Source organism: Zingiber officinale, chromosome 10A (assembly GCF_018446385.1).
Source record: "Zingiber officinale cultivar Zhangliang chromosome 10A, Zo_v1.1, whole genome shotgun sequence".
NCBI lineage: Eukaryota > Viridiplantae > Streptophyta > Magnoliopsida > Zingiberales > Zingiberaceae > Zingiber > Zingiber officinale.
The window spans coordinates 2460254-2483331 of NC_056004.1; the positions used below are offsets into that span (position 1 = coordinate 2460254).

At 44.1% G+C, this 23078-nt stretch overlaps 1 protein-coding gene across 2 annotated transcripts in view; it reads left to right on the top strand.

Annotated features, from left to right (window-relative positions):
• Positions 1 to 482: 482 nt before the first annotated feature.
• Positions 483 to 23078, top strand: part of LOC122026322 (phosphatidylinositol 3-kinase, root isoform) — a 34460-nt gene continuing 11864 nt past the window's right edge. For both annotated transcript variants that reach the window (XR_006124105.1, XM_042584995.1), the window contains exons 1-9: positions 483 to 1036; positions 1290 to 1424; positions 3312 to 3408; positions 3563 to 3659; positions 4866 to 5024; positions 5118 to 5327; positions 6093 to 6271; positions 22119 to 22266; positions 22812 to 22907. Coding sequence is in view for 1 of the 2 variants with exons in the window: in XM_042584995.1 (XP_042440929.1) it covers positions 1316 to 1424; positions 3312 to 3408; positions 3563 to 3659; positions 4866 to 5024; positions 5118 to 5327; positions 6093 to 6271; positions 22119 to 22266; positions 22812 to 22907 (1095 nt within the window). In the remaining variant the exon portion in view is untranslated. The remainder of the gene's footprint in view (positions 1037 to 1289; positions 1425 to 3311; positions 3409 to 3562; positions 3660 to 4865; positions 5025 to 5117; positions 5328 to 6092; positions 6272 to 22118; positions 22267 to 22811; positions 22908 to 23078) is intronic.

Sequence of the window (23078 nt, forward strand, 5' to 3'; positions counted from 1 at the left end):
AGGAAGACAAGTCCGCAGCGGTCCGCTCGGCTTTGTCCGCAGCATATATATATATATATATATATATAAAATTATGCATTCATATAATTAATATCTAATATGTATCTTGAATACGGGAACACTTTGGCTAGACCCTAGGTTGTTGATTTTTTTTTTGGTTAAAAATACTTATATATTAATAACATTTGGCTTATTGTTTACGAATAATAAAATTACAAAAATCATTTAATTTGAAATATATGTATATATAACGTTTCCAGATTGCACATAATTTTATTTATTATCGTACTTAATATTTGAAATATTTTTAATTAAACTTATGATATAGCCAACTTATTGTGTCATATATTCAATGATTGGATAAATAATGCGCGGGAAAAGTGAGCAGATCCCCCAACAAATGCAACCATAAGACTTCTTCATAAATTAGGTTAAGTCGATTAGTTGCTCAAAAATTAGCCTTAAAATTCCACCTAATCAACCTGACCCGCTGTTCCAGCGCATACCAACATCTGCCTGATTGTATCCGTTCTCTGCGTCGGACCCATTACCCATCGCCTCCATCCTCCTCCTCGACATACTAACTCCCGCCGATCTCCCTGAGCCGCTGCACATCCAGTAGGCTCACTCTGGGCGCCGCCCCACTCGTTCCACCTTAAAAGCGACGCCGACGGTTGGCGAGTTCCAATCCCTTGCTCTTCCTATTTCCCTCTTAGGGCTACCTGTCAGGAGCGGGGCGTCAAATTCATTGGCAATTGAGATAACGGGATCGAAGGGCCAGAGGTGGAAGACCTGCTTTCTTGTTTAAGTAGGCAGATTGGAGTGGTGAACGACCGGGCTGCCGATCTGGTGTGTGGCTGTTAAGATTTGGTTGCAATTTCCGACCTTCGATGAATCGTCGTGCTCCCTGCTGACACCAATGTGGAAACTTGATTGGCCTGTGGGATCGAGTAGAGATTGACGCCAATCTATTTCTTACTTGGGCTGCCACTGTGGGTGAACAACGATTTCTACCCTGGGCGTGAAGTTTTAATCAGTATACACTATACCTGCTCCTTCAATTTCCTCTTGTTTGATTACTGTGATTGCGAACTTAGCTATCTGTTCATTGTTTGAAGTACTTAGTTGTATGCATTGTTTTCATGAAATTATGTTGCATCAGGATCCTCGTTCGAATTGTATCCTATTTGTGACCAATTGCCATCAATTCTATCTAATTGTTCCCGTTGATAACTACTTCACATTCTGTTAGGCCTAGTTGATAATTAGTTTTTATGGTTATTGTGTAGTGCTTTGAAAAACTTGGATAATCCATATGGGTGGAAACGAGTTCCGTTTTTTCCTTTCCTGTGATATAAATCTCCCGGTGACCTTACGGATTGAGAGGCTTGAAGGCAATCTGCCAAATTCTGTTACATCTCTAGGTGAGTGTTCTTATCTTCTTCAGGCTTCTTTTCTCAACGCAGTTAAGCACAAGAACTTTGGATTTTATAACCTGATATTCTTTTCTTATTCTGGCTAACCTGGATTGGGTTAGTCAAGCAAAAAGGGCAATGAGTGGTCAGTTCTAATAATTAATCTAGTCTATGACTTTAGTAAGCATTGCAGAATGATAGACTAACAATGTATTTTATTCTTTGTGAGATCATTCCTGAACAAGTTTATACATCTATACTTATCAGGATATAAAAATGGGCATTCTATGCTATTCTTCATAGCCCAACGTTCTATGATTGTGGCAACCATCAGTTGACTATTCATCCTCCATTATTCAATTATTCTTCGTGAGATCGTTCTTGAACACAATGCACAACATGAAGTTTATAAATCTATACGTATAAGTTCTATGTCAGGATATAAAATTGGTCATTCTATGCTATTCTTCATAACCCAACGTTCTATGATCATGGCAACCATCGATTGACTATTCATCCTCCATTAGTCAACTAATTCATAGTGTCTTGTTCACATCCTGCCATTGAAATTTCCATCTTTAGTTGCATTTGAATCAATTACTATAGCACCAATTGACTAGACGTACCATCAATGGATTTATCAGTGATATTCCCTGCCAATCGAACCTTAGTCGACTGGGCTTGTCGATTGATGAACATATGATCTTTTGTATCAATTTGAACCAACAATCGATTGATTGTTACCAATTAGTTGACTGTTCCACTCTAGAATACCCATCTAACTTGCAATATTCAATCACCAATCAGCTGGGCAAACCATAAGGGTTACTGAATACCACGATCACAAGCCGACTGATCTACTGTTCAAATAACAAAATCCTAAAACACTTGGAGTGTGGTTTACTCAACCACCAATCAATTGGATTTCAATTATCAATAGATTGGTTCCTTTGATTTCAATCACAATCGTGGTTGAGTTCGCCTAAGTTGTTATCTAATGTCGCCCCTTGTATACAAGGTACTCCGCTTGCATCTCTCATAGAGTTTTTCTAAATCTTGAGGTATTCTCTTGTCATGTTACGCCCCTTAGATGCCCTGAGCCTTTGGCTCCTCTTCTTGCTATCCTTCACGCCTTTTCTTACATAGTTCACCTCCTTGGCTTTATGTTGCTCCAATGCTTGTTGTCCTATAGTATCTCGGATGCCCGCACCATCCTTCTTTGATCTCTATAGATCTCGACTTGCGATCCCTTAAATGCCCACGCCATCCTTCTCTCATCTTAATGGATCTCATTTTGTGGCCCCTTAGATGCCCACACCATCCTTTTCTGATCTACGAACCTCTCCTATGGTCCCTTAAATGTTTGCGCCATCCTTTGTCGATCTCCACAGACCTCATTTAGTCCCCCGGATGTTTCCACTATCCTTCTTTGATCTACAGACCTTGAGCTATCAAACACATTGGCCACATCATGTCAATTTATATACCTACTAGATCTTGATGACTGCGCACACAAGTTAGACATAACAACAAACCTAACTTAAATCCCTAGTCCAATTCATCAAAACACTTAATTGCCTAACTGCAGAAGGGGACAAAAGTTCCAACACCTATCGCATTATGATTGTCAACCTTTGCAAACTAGTGAAATCTTCAAACTTAGTTCTTGTGGAGTAGCCTCAAGAGTGGTTTTACAAATATTTTTTTACTAGAGTGGTAAAAAGCCAGACCAAGACTATAGGAATATATGTAATGTCTACATTAGCACCCAAAATTTTGGGCTTTTCTTTTTACACTTTGTATACTAATTATAATGCTGATGGTTGTCTACATTTTTCTTTCCTATCATTGTGTTGTTAGATACTATATTCCATTGTTTTGTTTTATCTTATTCAGAAAGCAATTCATCAAGTGGGAACAAAAATGCAGAACTGTTTGTTGAGTGTACCTTGTATATTGATGGCGTCCCCTTTGGGCTGCCCACAAGGACAAGGTTTTCTCTATTCTTTTCACCTTGCATACACTTATTTCAATTCTATTTGTAACCATAAAAGCTATATGGAGCTCTGAGTTCCTGCTATTTTTATACCTTTTTAACCTTTTATTTATTTGTATATTATCTAAGTGAAAAAGTTTCATATGCCCAGGCTAGAATCATCAGGACATCCATATTGCTGGAATGAACTCATCACATTGAGCACAAAGTACCGGGACTTAACTTCACGGGCTCAGCTTGGTTTTACTGTAAGTCTACACATATTGTGACTCTAGCAATAGATCCTTTTTTTCTTTCCATGATTCATATACATTGACATAAAATGGCTTTAAGATATACTACCTTGTAAAAAATTGCTTAATTGTCTTGCTGATAAATGCAATTTATGCTCTTTATTTCCATTTGAACAAGATTCTAATTGCTGAATTGGATTCCTTTCTATGAAGTATACTTGGTTTTAGTGTAAGTTTGCACATACTCTGACTCTAGCAATAGTCATGATTTTTTTCCCCCATGATTCTTATAGATTGACGTAAAATGGCCTAATGATATGCTAATTTGTAAAAATTTGTTTAATTGTCTTGCTGATAAATGTGATTTATGTTCTTTATTTCCATTTGAACATGATTCTAATTGCTAAATTAGATTCTTTTCTATGAAATATGCTAAAACTCTTAGTTCTTGTCTGTTTATTATTAGCTCTGAATTAACAAATATATGGCTTTATAACAATGACTATAATGTTGTTATTAAACTTAACATATCAGTTATAAATATGAAAATATTTGTTGTTGTCTCTATGGCCTCTGCTGATGTTACATGTATCATAATTTTCTATGTTGTGCATCTACGGATGAGGTGCAGTAAGTAGGGCTGGTGAGAGAGCACTTTTAGATTTCACATTTGCACGATGTCTGCAACTTATTTTTTAAGTAGGGTAATGATTTGTGTTATAACATTTCACTTATAATCATGTTTGTTATGCTTATGAGATACCTAGGGAACTGAGACCATAATACTTCTGTACACTCAGAGATGATATTATTATTTTTTATATCCCACAAAATTATGACAAAACATTGGCAGATATCTTCATAAGAAAAGATGGCAAGCAACTATTGGGAAAATTAAGAGAGCTGGTTGTGCTTCAATTCTTATAATCTTCTTCCATGGTAGACATCTATACTTTTTTTTCCTCAAGTGTTGAAGTAATCTTTCCTAATAAATTTAGTTGGATCTGGAATATCAGATCAACAACAAGGAATACCAAGTTTTAAGCATACAACAATATATAGATGTTTGTTTTATCTGTATAAATTGCTTTTGTTTTCTTGAATCTCGTGGATCTTTTTTTGTTTCAATATATAGTACCTCCGTTATCTTTCTGTGCATATTCATATGTCCTGTTAGCCTTGTTGTTTTAAGATTTGTTTCTGTGTTTAATTTCCCTGTAGGTTTGGGATGTCTCATGTGGTAATGATAATGGTTTAGTTGGTGGAGCAACAATTTATCTGTTTAATAATAAAAAACAACTAAAATCAGGGAGGCAAAAGCTTCGACTTTGGCCTGGAAAAGAAGCAGATGGAGCAATTCCGACTTCTACACCAGGAAAGGTTATTATTAGGTTATAAGTTGGATATTTTTTTTATTGACATAGACTTTGCATCAATAGTCATCCACCTTTTTAAATGCCTACAAATTAGCAGGTTGCCAAACATGAGCGTGGTGAGATAGAACGTCTCGAGAGGCTTGTAAACAAGTATGAAAGGGGCCAAATACAACAAATTGATTGGCTGGATCGTCTTACTTTTAAAGCTATGGATAAAATTAAGGACAGAGAAAACCTTAGTAATGACAATTCTCACCTTAGCGTGGTTGTCAGCTTCTGCACTTTTGAACACAGAGTTGCTTTCCAGGTTAGCTGTACCTTCACAAGGCTTTCATGATTTCATGGCATCTTTTTTGTTTGCTAAAATTTGGACTCTTCATGCTTCCAATCTCATGCATAAATAGAAGCCACATATAAACATTTTCATTGATATTGTTACGCCATTGCTAATTGGTTAAAAAAGGGTTGGCTACTAGAACTGTAATTCTGTGACAGTCGAGGACCTAAGTTATCATCATTTGATTATTTCACAATTACCTTTCGAGTAATTTTGGAAAATGAGTATTACCTTGAGAACCATTTTTCATGTAACAGGAAGATTGCCCAAGTAAAATCTCAAATTATTTTGGTGATGGTTAATGATATTAACTGAGTTATATAGAGAGGCGCATTTACTTTTTTTCCCATGCTTTGTTGTTAGAGATCTTAGTCATGGATAACTTAGACACTTAGATTACATAATCTATGAGATCAAATGTGTAGAATTCATCTATGTTTGTACATCTTTCAATCCATTATATGGGGTGGTGAGGAGCAACTTCAGGCTGGTTGCATAGTGTTTCTCTAAGCTACTGGCTACCACTGAAACTTGACTTTGTTGCCTTTTCAACCTTTGAGGAATTTCACTTGGACCACACAAGATTTAAATTTGCTATTTAGATTATCCTTTCTGTACAAAGTTTTAGTATACATTTGGTTTTATTGTGAAATCTTTCTATCTGTCATGACCAACTCAAAACAAAGAATAACTCTGTCGATAATATTGACCTTATTTCTCATACTTGCCGTGCAGGAATCTGGGGCAAACTTTTTTGCACCATCCCCTGTATCATCCACAAATGAGCTTGTTACTGTATGGGATCCTGAAGTTGGAAGGACAAATCCTTCTGAGCACAAGCAATTAAAACTTGCTAGAAGCTTGACACGTGGGATTATAGATAGGGATCTCAAACCAAGCTCTAACGAGAGAAAGTAAATTCATTCTTATTGCTGCTATTTTCTGCTTTTCCATGCTTTTTCTATGTTTGACTGTTTATCATTGCCAATATCTAACAAAGCTTAACTTTCTTTAAGTTATTCTAGATTTCTTGATTAAAAATAGGCCCACAAAGTTTAGTCAACAATTGCATTTTCATGGTAATTTAAACCTGATGGTTGGAACATTGAACTTTGAATTAAGTATACCGACATTGTGTCCCAGGGAAAATGTAGTTTGCCAAGGAATATTTGTGTTTGTTACTTGAATAATAGAAAATTAGTATCATATTAGGGAGATAATTGGACTCTATATTGTTTCTAGCCTTCTAAGTTTCTCATCATCCTGTCTTCATTAACAGAACTAAGGGAACTGGGCCAGTTGCCAGTTGCATTCAAATTCATTACTTTTAATCTTTTATCATGGGTCTGCCTCTGCCCAGCAGATTCCTGGAGAATACTGCAATTACTATATGGCATTTATCATACTAATCTCTATTACTTTTGTTATGATGGATGCACTCTTCCTGCCTGAGTTAATTTCAAATTATTGGAAGTACATTTTTTTTCACGTACCATTATTACAAAACACTCACTTTGTATGTGATACTCTTTTCTAAGCTAGGTCATGGAAACCATTAGTCAAAAGATCATCCTCCATCCTCTGAAAATACTTCCATGTTCTAATTTGATGTGTTCTTGACCCAAAGTGCTTTGGAATGTGTTTTTTTTCATAAATATACCATAGTAATTAACTATATTATATAAATTTTTATAAGCTTTAATTAAGTTTTTGATATCTTGGATCTTTTATTCAATATGAAAATATTGGTGAAGATATTACCGATAGGATAAGAGAGGATGGTTGAAATAGGGACACCCTTCTGGAAGCATGTTTGATTTTTTGCTAATAGAGTCATCATCATGTCTCATTTGCAATAGAGTCGTCATCCTCTAAAGGCCTCATCTACAATAGACTCATTCTCCACCCATAAACTCTCATCTGTAAGTAAATTTTTTAGTGTTGTATTAGGTTTTGTCACATAACTATCATTTCCTAACCTTCTATAATGTGTCTAACTACTTACCATCATAAATGTATACCAACACTAGCAACAATAAATACTATTCATCCCAAAATAACATTTTTCATTACCGCTTGCTAGACCACATTTATTAGAGCATCCACAATGCTCTAACGTTATAACACCTACCACCTCATCAAAAAGCATGGGGCCCACTGCCACATACTCGTTATAACAACATCCTTCTTTCACCCACAACCCTTTTAACGTTAATACTCATTATTCATGGGCCCCACCATCCACTCACTCATTTTAACATTATAGCATATTAAATAAATATGTTTTATATATGTTTTAAAATATTTAAATTATTATTATTATTTTAAATAATAATCTTACGTTTGTTCAAAAAATAAACGTTTAATAATCTTATTTTATTATTAATTATAATAAAATATTTTAAATTATTATTATTATTTTTCAAAAATAATATTAATTTTTAAAATATATTTATTAAATAAATATGTTGTAACAGCTAGTTTCCAACAACTTGTTTATAACGACTATTTTACAAAATTATAATAATTAAAAATCACATTAATCGAAATGAGAAATACAATAATTAAAAATTACAATCACTCGAAAATATAATAATACTAGAAAATGAACGTTGATCCGGCGGATAGAACAGGGGGCCTCCGTTTTGAGGGGTCGACGCCACGTGGAAGTCAAAAGGCCAGGTGGACCGGGCGGCTGACCGGAGAAGGATGGGCCCGGACGGCCGGATAGGAGTCGGAATTCCGGCGCTCGATTGAACAGTAACGAGGGGCCGAGCGGAAGTCATGCTTGGCCGAAGATATAAGGTAACATAGTGCTAACAGTCCCTACATAGCACCCTACCGAAAATCTCCCCAGCATATCGATGCAAACGGCAGGCCGGACGTGATGGGAGTGCCATCCGGCCGGCGCGTAAGATGAGGGCCGTCCGGACGGCACTCCCCGTCCGGCCGGACGGACGCCCCGGCCTGTGGTAGGTAGAGAAAGACAAGAACATCTTATGACAGCTGTCAAGTCCTATGGCTAGGTCATACTCCAAGTCTGACAGCGAGGTGTTCTTTTGTCCCATCGAAGACGTGCTTGGACTGTAGCAGTATGGCGTTAGGTAAGCACTCTGACAAGCACATACCGAGGTATGGGCTGTGGACACGTATGCGCCTCGGTGGACGTGCATAAGCTCTTTCACCGCTCTATATAAAGAGCCTTATACTTCGCCGGAGGTACGCGTTCAACATCTTTGGGGCCACTTTTTTCACTGTTTGCTTGCCTGACTTGAGCGTCGGAGGGTCGCCGCCGGGAACCCCTTCCCGGCCCGACTTCTGTGCAGGTTCGCAAGAGCGTCGTCCGACCGGCCTGAGATCCACGTCAGCTGATTCAGCATTCGGACATGATCAATTTGGCGCCGTCTGTGGGAACGCTCCTGCATCCGAACGGAAACAATGGACGAGGCTGGACGACAACACACGGTGACGCTTTCCTCGGAGGAACTCGACGCTCTGATCGAGTTGAGGGCCGCCAAGCTTGTGGAGCAAAAACAGAAAGTAGCGGCCGAGCGGCCGGAGCAGCAAGCAACGTCCGCATCTGGTGGCCGAGCAGAAGCACCGCAGGCCACCGTTGCATTTCATCGAGCCCTATTCCGCACCCCCGAAGCCGTAACAGCTCATAGAGATCGGGGATCTTCTTCGGATGAAATGCCTAGACGAGGTGACAGAAAAGGAAAGGCCCCCCAAGCGGACTCATCGCCCGAGCGGATTAATCGCCAATTTTCAGAAGCTATTCTCCGAGACCCTCTACCCAAGCACTACGTGCCTCCGACGATCGGCGAATACAATGGAACCACCGATCCGGATGATCATTTGGGCAAGTTTGATAACACGGCAACCCTGCATCAATACACAGATGGGGTGAAGTGTCGGGTTTTCCTCACCCCTCTCTGGGTCGGCTCAACGGTGGTTTCGAAGATTGCCAGACGGATCTATCTCAAGCTTCAAAGACTTCCGAACGGTCTTCCTCCACCACTTCGCAAGCAGTCGGCGCTATCAAAAAACCAGTGTTAGTCTGTTTGCCATCAAACAGGAAGCCCGCGAATCGCTCCGAGCTTACATCCAGCGGTTCAACAAAGTGGCCATGGACATTCCAACGGCCACCTCGGAGACCATGATGAATGCCTTCACACAAGGCCTCGTGGATGGGGATTTCTTCCGATCACTCATTCGGAAGCCGCCCCGAGACTACGACCACATGCTACACCGGGCCAATGAATACATCAACGTGGAGGAAGCGCAAGCGGCCCGGAAAAAAGAAACTCCAGCCGAGCGGCCTCCCCCTGCCGAACGGAAGTCGCACGCTGCTCATCAGCCACCCAAAGGACCGCGGGCCGAAACAATTCGTGCTCATCCAAGACCTCATGTTCAAGAAGTAGCAGCCGAGCGGCCCAGGACAAAGAAGAGATGGACTCCGATGTTCTGCTCCTTTCATCGGACGGACACACATAATACCAGGGATTGCCGTAGTCTTCCACTAATCGCCCACCCCGTTCCCAGAGGTGGCGGGCGTCGATCGCCATCAGCCGACAGACGACAGAGGCCTCGCGAAGCCGAGCGGACTGTAGCTGACAGGCGACAACAACAGACTCCCGAGCGGCATCGCTCTCCGAGACGGGAGAATCTCCGGATGTCTAGGGAACGTCCCCGTTCGTCCGCTCGAGAAGAAGAAAATAGAAGCAATGCTTCCCGAGGCGAGATCAACATCATAGCAGGCGGACCGACCGGAGGGGACTCTAACCGAGCAAGGAAGGCGAGCGTCCGGCAGCTCCAAATCCATGCAGTCGGCTGCAGCCAAGAGCGAGCGAGCGGACCCGAAGTACCCCACGACGACGCTCTCCTCATCAAAGCGGTAATAGCCAATTACACTATTCACCGCGTATTTGTTGACACAGGAAGCTCAGTCAACATTATATTCAAGAAGGCGTTCGATCAGCTACAAATTGATCAAGCCGAGCTGCTACCCATGACCACCCCCCTATACGGGTTTACGGGTAACGAAGTTCAGCCGGTCGGACAGATCCGGCTGGCTATCTCGCTGGGAGAAGAGCCGCTCAGAAGGACGAGGACAACAAACTTCGTGGTGGTCGACTCTCCCTCGTCCTACAACGTCATTTTAGGACGACTGGCGCTCAGCGAGTTCCGAGCGGCCGTCTCCACCTTCTACCAGAAGATCAAGTTTCCCGTCGAAGACAAAGTGGGAGAAGTACGGGGAGATCAACTGGCAGCTCGGCGATGCTACGTCGAAATGGTCCGAGCAGCAAATTCCGCCCGAAAGTCGCCACGAATCGAGGTGAATGCTATAACTGAAAAGCCTCCCTCTTTAGTTTATGAAGAAAAAGAGGAAGTGCAGATACACCCGACCCGATCGGAGGCCACGACCTTCATCGCGTCTGATCTGGAGGCGAATCAGAAAGAGGAGGTGATCCAATGCCTCCGAAGAAACCATGATGTCTTCGTCTGGTCGACACATGAGCTGCCCGGAATTTCACCAAGTATAGCGCAGCATGAGGTCCACGTTCGACTGGACGCTTGGCCAGTAAAGCAAAGAAAAAGGGACTTCGGCGCCGAGCAGAATGCCATCATCCGAGCGGAGATGGAGAAACTCTTGGAGGCCGGCCATATACGCGAGGTCCAGTTCCCGAGCTGGTTGGCGAATGTGGTGCTAGTTTCCAAGCCCGACAACAAGTGGAGAGTGTGCATCGATTTTCGGGACCTTAACAAGGCGTGCCCAAAAGACTTTTATCCTCTGCCCCGGATCGATCAGCTGGTGGACTCTACGGCCGGCTGCGAATTAATATGTATGCTCGACGCTTACCAAGGCTATCATCAAGTGCCGCTCGCCCGTGAAGATCAAGAAAAAGTCAGCTTCGTGACGGCCGACGGCACCTATTGCTATAATGTGATGCCGTTCGGATTGAAGAATGCGGGAGCCACATATCAGCGCTTGATGAACAAAGTATTCAGAGAGCAGATCGGGCGAAATCTGGAAGTGTACGTGGACGACATTCTCATTAAGTCCGTCCGAGCGACCGATCTCTTCAAAGACATGGAGGAAACCTTCCGAACGCTACGCAAATATGGGGTCAAGCTAAATCCCCAGAAGTGCCTGTTCGGAGCAAAAGGAGGACGTTTCTTGGGGTACATAGTGACCGAGCGGGGTATTGAAGCAAATCCCAGCAAAGTAAAAGCCCTACAAGACATGCCGCTCCCAAGAAATACAAGACCGGTCGGATAACTGCTTTGTCCAGATTCATATCCAAAACCGTCGACCGAGCCTTCCTTTCTTCAAAATCTTCAAGGCCACTAAATTTCACCGACGAAGAATGCGATCATGCTCAAGATTCAAGGCATATCTGAATTCCTCCCAGATAGCTGCTTACCGCAGTGAGCCACTTCAGATCTACTTGTCTTCCACCGAGCAAGCAATCGGCTCAGCACTAGTGAGGCGAGCGTAGAAGAGCCTGTATTTTCTTAGTCATATTTTAAAGATGTCGAATCTCGCTACACCGGGCTCGAGAAGTCGGCGCCTTCGCCCATACTTCCTGGCGCATACCATCATTGTCAAAACCAATAGCCCGCTCGGGCGTGTATTACTGAATCCAGAAGCGTCCGGGCGGCTCATCAAATGGATGACGGAGTTAAGTGAATTTGACATCCAATACCAGCCTCGCTCGGCGATAAAAGTGCAGTCCTTGGCGGATTTCGTTACCGAGGTACAAAGGCCAGAGCCCGAGGCCATGTGGAAGATATTTGTGGATGGATCGTCCACTCGGCTCGGGAGCGGTATTGGTGTATTATTGCTGTCTCCCCAAGAAGAGAAGATGCATCTATCTGTCCGGCTTGACTATAGAGCTACAAATAATGAGGCAGAGTATGAGACCCTTATAGCCGGCTTACAGGCCGCCCGGCATGTAGGGGCCGGACGGGTAATGCTGCATTCAGACTCTCAATTGGCCGCTCAGCAGCTCACAGGTACGTTTGAGATTAACAATGCTCTGCTCAAACTTTATGCCGAGGCCTTCGAAAAACTCAAGGTCGACTTCAGAGAGGTAATTATCCAAAAGATACCCCGAGCCGAGAATCAAGCGGCCGATGAGTTAGCCAAACTTGCGAGCTCAATAACGCCGATCGCCATCCAGCAGCCAATTGAACAAGTATCTTTAGTGGCGCACATCGACCGGATGGAAGGCCTCACGTTTCCGAGCGACTGGAGAACACCCATCACGGAGTTTTTGCGCTCGGGAGCCACACCGACCGACCGGAACGAAGCCCAGCTGTTAAGGAGAAGAGCCGGTCGGTTCACACTCATCGGCGATCAGCTTTACAAAAAGGCTTTCTCACGCCCGCTGTTGAAATGCGTGAGCTCGGAGGACTCGGCTTACATCCTCCAAGAAGTACATCAAGGATCACGCGGAGGGCATTCGGGCGGACGTTCGCTGGCTAAGAAGATCCTATTAGCTGGGTACTTCTGGCCAACCTTACAAGCAGACGCCGCTCGGACAGTGTCGACGTGCCTCTCGTGCCAGAAGTACCATAACTTCTACCACCGACCGACAGAGGAAATGAAGGCATCAACAGTCTCATGTCCGTTCGATCAGTGGGGAATGGATATTGTTGGTCCATTTCCTATGGCGACCGGACAGCGGAAATTTCTGCTAGTGGCGGTCGATTATTTTTCCAAGTGGGTGGAGGCCGAGCCGCTAGCCAAGATCACCGAACAGATGGTCAAAAAGTTCATCTGGCAGAACATCATCTGTCGGTTCGGCATCCCCCGTCGACTTATTTCCGATAATGGGCGGCAATTCACAGGGAAGTTGCTCGAGGATTGGTGCAAAAGCTATGACATCGAGCAACACTTCACATCCGTGGCCTATCCCCAAAGCAACGGTCAAGCCGAAGTGACCAATCGGGAAATTCTTCGCATGCTGCGCGCTCGGCTCAACCATTTGGGAGGAAGTTGGGTGGATGAAGTGCCGGGCGTCTTATGGGTCATCCGAACGATCCCGAAGGAAGGAACTGGCGTCACGCCCTTCCATTTGGTGTATGGCGGCGAAGCGGTTATTCCTGTCGAAGTTGGAGTTGAGTCCGCTCGGATCCAAAATTATGATGAGGACAACGCCGAGCGGAGGAACATGGAGCTGGATTTGGTCGAGGAAGAAAGAGCCAAGGCATCCGTCCGGCTGATGGCGTATCGTCAAAGAATGAAGCAGAATTACAACCGGCGCGTAATCCCCAGATCATTCCAAGTTGGCGATCTTGTTTGGAAGAAAGTAAAGCCGGTCGGCAACGTCGGCAAGCTAGAAGCTCCTTGGGCAGGCCCCTTCAAAATCATCGAAAAGCTCCGCTCGGGTGCTTACTATTTGGAGGATGAAGGTGGGCGGCAGCTGGACCGACCTTGGAGCGCGAATCATCTCCAGCCTTACCGGGCGGGGTGAAAGGTGCGCCAATTTAAATCGTCATGTATACTTTTTTCAGCTGTATACTTGAAATGCAGAAATGAAAAATCGCAAGACTAAAGCAAGTATAAGGCATCGTCAGCAAAAACGAAAGCCCTGTGCCGTTCGGCCGGAGGTAAATTAGCCGAGCCAAGCGCTCAAAAACGAAGGCCCCGTTCCGCTCGGACCGGAGGTATATTATACAAGCCAAAGGCTCGATGCCGAAACCCCTGCGCCGTTCGGCCAGGTAGATATCGTCCAAATTAGGCTTGGAAGACCGTCGAGCTCCGACGTTAAATATCGAGAGACGAGCCGGCGTCTATAAACGTCCGAGCGGAAGACCGTCGAGCTCCGACGTTAAATATCGAGAGACGAGCCGGTGTCTATAAACGTTCGAGCGGAAGACCGTCGAGCTCCGACGTTAAATATCGAGAGACGAGCCGGCGTCTATAAACTCCCGAGCGGAAGACCGTCGAGCTCCGACGTTAAATATCGAGAGACTAGCCGGCGTCTATAAACTTCCGAGCGGAAGACCGTCGAGCTCCGACGTTAAATATCGAGAGACGAGCCGGCGTCTATAAACCCTCTGAGCGGATAGCCATCCACGTGATATATTCCGGCGGTAAGAGCCGATCGACGATAGAGCCTGTTCTTTAAGGCCAACATACGGCCGAGCGGCTCGCTTAGCAAAAACAGATTTGAGGTAAGGTGCAAAGCAAAAGATGGTTAATAAGAATTAAAGATGGGAGCGCGTGAATGAATGACATGCGCGCGCCGAGCGGCTATGCAGTCGCATGGCGAAAGGCGTTTTTTGAAAACAATCGGCTTGGGCTCATGTTAGAGTATGAAGCCGAGCGGAGGAGTTTTAAAGAACACTTTAAACATGACGAAAGAAAAATTTCTTGCCAAAACAAAAGTTGCAAGAACAGAAAGATGATCTATTTACGCCAAGCGCTGGGCAAACAAAAGAAGTTACAGTAAAAATAAGTTTTGCCGAACGGCGAGGATACAAAAAAGTTGATAAAAAACACTCCTCACGCTTCAAAATCAAAAAGAGCATCAGGAATGGCGCCCATCACGGTAGCCAGATTCTCTGGGGGAATGGTCAGCTCGGCGGGAAGGTGACCTTTAGTCTTCAAGTAATTCACCGCCGCCTTGATCGCCTCTTCGAAAGTGAGGGAAATCTTGTCGGTAAATTTCTCTCCGAAGTCATCCGAGCGGACAAATGCCTCCCTCACTTCGTCAGAGCGGGCCGACTCCCCATCCTGATACTCTTTGAGCGCGGCTCGGGAAGCATCGTTGGCGGCATGGAGATCCTTCAAATCTCCTTCAAATTTAAGCAGATCGGTCGAGCGGCTCTCCTTCTCGGTGGCCAGGAGGGCATCCAGCTCCTTGACGCGCTACTCTAACCCCCGGTTCTCTACCTTCATCATATCCATGTCCTCGATGGCTTTGAGCTTCCGGACGGTCGCGGTCTTCACTTCCTTGTCCCGCTGCTTGACCAAGGCTTCGAGGCGGGCCACTTCGCTCGTCAAGCAAAAGGATTTACCCCGTTCGGCTTCCAGCAACCTTTTGGCCTTCTCCAGAGCGGCCGTCGATTGTCTGCTGTCTCCCGCGGCCTTGAGCTTCTTCAGCTCGTCCTCCAGTTCGGCTAGGCGATTGCTGATGGCAATCTGCTCCACCCAGTTCTGCGAGCAGATATGAGCAAGTTAGAAGCTTGATCCAAAATAACCAACAAAGCAAAAGAACATACCCCGGTCGCCTGTTGTAAATTGCTGTCGCCGAGCTGACCAGGAGTCATCATGGCATTTCTAAGCCGAGCATCCTCCCAAGCTTTGGCAAGGGGACTAGTGAGCGTGATTTGCTGCTCGGGGATAACAGGCCGATCAGCGGCCGCCATGTATTCTTCCGACGGGAGGCGCAAGACGATTTTTATCAATTTCGGACCGCTCGGATCACCTTTAGAAGCAGCAGCCTTACCGGACGGCTCACCGGTGGAGGAAGAAGGACGGTCGCCCAACCGCCTAATACGTCGCAGTGTTCTTGGAGGACTGGAGGGCGGCACCTCAGAGGTTGCCCTCGGAGAGCCGAGCGGCGTCGGGGTACTCTCGATAGAGACCGTCCCGGTAACACTGGAGCTTCGTCGCCCCGCTCGGATTGCGGTTCATCGGATGGAATTGGTTGAGAGGCTGCCTCTGGCTGTTTGCGCTTCCGAGTTGCCAGAGGAACGTCGTCGGCCGAACGACCCTCTACCTCGACTTGAGCAGAGGGTTCTATGTCGCCCGTGGCCTCGTCGTGAGAAGCAGGAGCGTCTAAGGCTTCGGGGACAGTTTGAGTCCCCTCACCTTCTTCGCTGGCCGGACCAGCTGAAGCCGAGCCCCGCTCGGCGACCTCCCTATCCTTTACCGCCTCAATATTGGCGGCTTTCAGCTTGAGCTTTTCGGTTGCCTTAGCGCGCCACATAACTTCAGCTGCAGAAGCAAAAAATAAATCAGTTAGAACAAAATAAACGGGAAGACAAGGGAACTTATTCATGCTGCAGGGCAGATCGGCCGGGGTAGAAGACAAGCCGAATATATACATTACTCCTGGAAGGAGCAGCTTGTCGATGTGATATCGCTGGCCGATCAGCCGATCGGCTGCATGAAGATAGGCCGCATCGCCTCTAAACTTGCCGAGCTCTGGTTGCGCTGGCATCGCTGTCTGCCACTTGATACGGAAGGTCGGTGGCTCGGGGAAACGCAAGTAGAAAAAGTGCTCCTTCCAATGTTTGTTGGAGCTCGGCATGTTATCAAAAAGAACGAAACCAATCATAGATTGAAAAACAAAAGTACCCCACTCAGCTTGCTTGGGGTAGTAGAAGTAATGGAAAACTTTGGGGTCTAGGGGAATGCCGTTTAGCTTGAATAGAATTATCACCTCGCTTAGCAGTCTTATGGAATTCGGAACTAGCTGGCCGAGTGAGATGCGGAAGTAGTTGCAGACTTGCAAGAAAAACTTATGGGGCGGGAAGCGTAGCCCGGCCAAAAATTGGTCTCGGAAGAAAAGAACGGTGCCGGGCGGCGGTTCATGAGGCCGATCGGCCGGTGTGGCTAATACTATGTGGTGGTCAGAAGGAATATCGTAAGTTCGAGCAAGACGCAACGCGTCCTCCTCGTCGAAACGGCTCTCCATGGTCGTGTACCATAGACCAGGAGCGCCGCCGGTCGACTGCGAGGTGCTAGTCATGGTCGAAATACAAGAATGCGGGACCAAAAGGGAAGGTTCGAGCAAGGAATGAAGGGAAACCGACTGAATGAAACGATTAACAAAAAGAAGAAAACGTAGGGAGCGAGGAAAAGAGTCTTACAATCAAAAGGGATGATCGACTGGGGCCTGGGGGTTGCCGAAGAGTTGAAAGGCAAGGTCGCCGGGGAAGAAAAGGAGCAGAGGGGCGCTGGAGGAAGACGAAGCAACAATGCGGCGAAAAAGGAGTCGCGGACTTTATATCGCCGCCCGAGAGCAGCCTCCACCGTCCGATCCAGGTCGTGAAGAACGAGGCCATCATCCAGCCGTTCGTTTCAAACGGCGGATGTCCCATCGGAGGTGACGCCACCGCCATACGCTGACAAGAGTATAATCGCCACGTGTCAGCCAGATGCAGGTCGCATTTAATGATCGCCCCTTACCGTGCGCAGCACACGTGATGGGCAATAGGGGAAAGGATTTGGCATGGATTCCAAGGGAACGCAAGGCACGGGCAAGGTACTGCCGAACGGATGAGCATCCCTAAGCCTGGTCGAGCGGATTAATGTAGCGGTCGTTACTCAGTCAGATCGGCAGTCCAGTCAGTCGGACTTCGCCTCCTTCGACTAGACTTGAAGGGGAGGCAAGTGATCCGGCGGATAGAACAGGGGGCCCCTGTTTTGAGGGGTCGACGCCACGTGGAAGTCAAAAGGCCAGGTGGACCGGGCGGCTGACCGGAGAAGGATGGGCCCGGACGGCCGGATAGGAGTCGGGATTCCGGCGCTCGATTGAACAGTAACGAGGGGCTGAGCGGAAGTCATGCTTGGCCGAAGATATAAGGTAACATAGTGCTAACAGTCCCTACATAGCACCCTACCGAAAATCTCCCCAGCATATCGATGCAAACGGTAGGCCGAACGTCCAGCCGGCCGAACGGACGCCCCGGCCTGTGGTAGGTAGAGAAAGACAAGAACATCTTATGACAGCTGTCAAGTCCTATAGCTAGGCCATACTCCAAGTCTGACAGCGAGGTGTTCTTTTGTCCCATCGAAGACGTGCTTGGACTGTAGCAGTATGGCGTTAGGTAAGCTCTCTGACAAACACATACCGAGGTATGGGCTGTGGACACGTATGCGCCTCGGTGGACGTGCATAAGCTCTTTCACCGCTCTATATAAAGAGCCTTATACTTCGCCGGAGGTACGCGTTCAACATCTTTGGGGCCACTTTTTTCACTGTTTGCTTGCCTGACTTGAGCGTCGGAGGGTCGCCGCCGGGAACCCCTTCCCGGCTCGACTTCTGTGCAACCAGTCGAAGATCCACGTCAGCAGCCGGGGAGCGCCACGTGCCCAGCGTCCGTTGATTCAGCATTCGGACAGGATCAAACGTAAGTAAACAATTCAGATATTCCATCTTGACCTAATATCCTTGCATAGACATTCATGTATGATAAGCTGCTCCTTTGTCATCTGCGAGGTGTCTTTGTTCAATATTTCGTACTCCTTCAACTTCAAGCGACGATTCTTAGCTTCAGATTTGGACAATGCAGTTTTTGCCTTAATCTCCTCTACTTCGAGTTGTTTTTGTTTCAAATCGACTTCGGACTTCTTCACGCTTGTGTACTCAGTGAACTTTGTGATAATATTGTTGTAGTTTACTGTCAGATCCTCCATGGTCGATTTTACTTTGTCTTTTCCCTTTCTTTTTGCTGCCTTTTGCCCCATTGGACGAGTATCTTCATAATCCAGGTCTATACTCACATCTTGGTTGGAGGAGGTGTTGCTTGCTCCCGACTCTGAGGTCCTCGTCTTCTTTGTGGCCACAAAGTGATCAGCGGACTATGGAGTAAACATTGGACGGTCTTTGACAATTCTCCACACATGTTCTAGATTGAATGCAACACCGTTGTTTTCGGATAGATATTTTTCGTATGCAAACCTCAATATATCTTCATCACTGTGACCACTTCGATATAAACTATAAATACTATTGTAATTTGCGTTGAATCGATATACCTTCTTTTGGATTGTATTGTGCCAATGTGACCGTATAACATTTGCACTTCTGGTGTTTGAACCTAGGGAAAGATTCTCATTATAGTAGCTTGCAACCCGTCCCCAAAAAGCATCCGCCTTTTGATCATTGCCGATTATTGGATCATCACTGATAGTGACAAAACTTCTCGCTAAGACCTCATCTTCAACCTTTGTCCAACTTGAACGCTTTCTTGTACCCTCAGCATTTGAAACCGTCTTTTCTAAATTGACCACCTCAATTGGGGATTCACGGTCGGAAAGTTGAGTCTCCGGGACAAAAGTCGGAGTTGCAGGTTCATTCGACATCGAAGGAGTGAAAGACATACCAGTTGTGTGCGGGGTACCATATCCATGAACAACCGACGGCGTGAAATATGGATGGCTCATGTTTTGCCAATATTTAGTTGGAAGCGGTTGATATGGACCTCGAGGGGCATAATTCAGATGATTCATAGAATTTCCAAAACTGTGGACATTTTGAAGATTTTGTGGAGGAAACGACATATTGGGAAATGGATGTGGGTATTGATAATTTGGTGGAATTTGTGGATTTTGGGAAGATGAATATTTTTGCGACATGTTTGTAGAATTCAAGAAATTTGTAAAAAATGCCCTATTATTTTCATCCATTTCGGATAGAAAATAAGATGGTAGGAATTTGAAAAAATAGATGGGGAGAGAATTTAGAGAGTAAAATTGAAAGAGTAGTGAGTGAGAATGAAAATATGTGCACATATGGATGGATATTTATAGTCGAAATTTCAAACTAGCCGTTAACTAGCTGTTAAAAAGTAACCGTTAAATAACTAGCCGTTATTTATTTTTTAATTTAAAAATGTAAATCTGTTATTTAAAAAAATCATTATTTAAAAACTTATATTTAAAAAAGCCGTTGCATGTGCCGTTGGTAAAAAAAAAAAAAATGTTAACAAGCCGTTGCATGTGCCGTTGGTAAAAAAAATAAAAAAAAAAATTTTGCACATGGGGTGGGCCCGCCCTGGCCCACCCCACGAACACTTGAACGCGTTCAATTGCTTGAACGCGTTCAAGCTTTTGAACGCCACGTTGACATCCTGCAACGCGGCGTTAATGCACAGTAGCATTATAACGCGGCGTTTAACGCCGCGTTGTAGATGCTCTTAATATCATGCAATCGTATAAAACTTCATATATATATATATATATATATATATATATATATATTGCATAATAACTCACATAAATAGTTATGCAAGTAATAGTCTAGCATGATATAACATATAACTCCATGTTGTAACTTTTCACTACACAGCTATATGAAACTATGAACATACATTATAAGATCTCACATATAGGAAAGTTATAGAAAAAAGTCAACAACAATTATGAACAAAGATAAACATCAAAGAAAAAGGCACGAGGTGCGAGGGGGCAGATGGTTCACTGCTTGGTGCACCTTGAAAAGGGGATGTGGCTAGGGCTTCTACCCAAGCAGCAGAAGAAAAAAGGATCTCAGCTGCTAGGTGCCGACATCAGGCTGTTGCAACAAAAGACAACAAGTGATGATGGGTTGTGAGACAATGAAGCTAGTGGAGAGAGCATTGCATGCAGTGAGGCTTTGCAGTTGACTATTGATGGCAGATATATGTGTGAGATTGCGAGAGAAGTGGAGGGTTTGGATTTTGGATTGGTGCCATGAGTGGAGAGGGAGAAGGTTGTACAAGAGTTGGGAAAAAGTGATCGATAGCACAAAACCTAACTTGCAAATTTATCCAATCTGAGACAGACCAGTTTAACTAGTTCAACATTGGTTCAGATCTAAAATGTCCAAAAAAAAAAAGGGGAGCCCGGGGCATGAAGCTCCTGGCAATGCGGGTCCCGAGGAAGGGTCTATTGTATGCAGCTTTACCCTGTATTTCCGCAACAACTTTATCATTGCAACAACTCTAAAATGTCCAATACAAATGTAAGTTAAGCCTGATTCAAGCCCAAAAGTGAATTCAAGATGATTCCCACCTGCTCTTACCCTTAATCAACCAAAATAAACACAAATTGAACTCATATCAGACCAAATTCCTGTAAATCCCCTTTTAGACATCCTGCTTCAGCTGTAGATCATTTGGCTGAAGCCTCAATACACCCTCAATTACTAATTATCCCTGAGAAAAAAGATAAAGATGGTAATTTCATAAAAAGATTATTCATATTTATAAATGGCACTAGTGATCAATGTTTGAAATATTGTTCCAAGTTGGGGTTTCCGACCTTAGTTGAAGTGAGATAGTCCTGGTGTTGGTGCTGTGCTGGGCTTGTTGACACATGTGCCAGAGGCATTGAAGAAAAAAAGCTGTGATGTAGAATCAAGTTCAAACTTATGTAGAGCCATAACAAATGAATAAGAAGAGCGGGAGGAGGTAATGGCTTGGGTTGTGGAACAGTGGTGCAGTTAGCACAAACCCTCATGTTCACCTCATGATTCATCCCATCATGTAAGCTTAGCCCTCACATCCTGTTGTGGCTTGAACTGGTTTTGGTTTGAGGAGGCCAGAAACTATTGCTGAAGCTCTGCATCTTGTAAGCCACCTCATCACAAAACCTTCTAAGCCCTATTGCCAATCATTGGTCCTCACCTAGTGGCACTTGCATCATCTTGAATATTGAGTAAGTTTCATGGTCCGAGTGGCAGGTGAAACAATAAATTTTACCCATACCAACATGGAACGAAATTTAATACCTTGCTAATGATATGATATAGTCTTTCAGGATGCAATTCGTGTGGCTAAGAACCTTGAATAACTTATGGTTGCCTTTCTTTTATCCTTCTTCCTGTGCACATACATACACATCACTGAATGTACTCTGGTTAATAAAGTTTCTTTAACAGTTTGTTGGTCTTCGAGCAATTCAAAAAAAAGAAGATAGATTGTTTTATGTGCAACATTTGTTGACAGCGATGTCTTGCTACTTCTGTATGAAAGCATTCTATTCGCTGAACCTGATGCTTCCATTTTTTAACTAATAATTGTGCAATTTGGCGTGTAGGCTGATACAGGGAATCTTGAAGTATCCTCCAACACGCACACTGACTGGCGATGAAAGACAATTGTTATGGAAATTTCGTTTCTCTTTGATGTCGGAGAAGAGAGCTCTTACTAAATTTTTACGTTGTGTTGAATGGAGTGATATTCAGGTTATTATCTTGTGAATTGATCTAGCATCCAGATTTTGAGCATTCTATCCTTGCACATTTACACATCTAATAGTAATTACTTTAGGATCTGATTGCTATCCTTAACTGGAATTGGAATTACTTTGGAAGTTATGCCTTTTTTTAAAACCTGATATCACCCTTGGACCATTGGAATTTTGTTGTTTCCCATGAAGCAAAACCCCAGCCCTGAAATCTAAATCAGATCCAATTCCTTTTTATTTCCAAAATGGAGGTAATGGGTTCATTTTAGGAAAAAAATTGCAATTTTACTGCTGTACGTTCCATTTCTCATTTTTTCCCCTATTTGTATGGATCTTGTGGTATTGACAATTATGGCTGTCCTTGTCCTTGAAAATTAATCTACTTTTTCCTTCCAAGCACAAGTAAAAAATCGTATTTATCTACTCACTTATCAAACTATATCAGTTTATATATTTTACACTAAGACACAATTTAAATGTTTCTGATATATAAATTCTACAATTGTTTGCTTGCCTGGCATTTGATATGAATATGCTCAACAGGAAGCAAAACAAGCAATTGATTTGATGGGAAGGTGGGAAAGCATTGATGTTACTGATGCATTGGAGCTTCTGTCTCCTGTTTTTGAAAGTGAAGAAGTGAGTATTCGAGATGTTGTGGTTCTCTGTATGTTCAATGTGTTCAATATACTGCCAATTCACTGTTGAAATGCCAATGCAAAACTAACCTATATTAGTTTGGCGGACTGGAAGTCTAAATTAATGATAATTAGTTTAACCTTGACATAACATGCATAGTGCTTGGTTCTT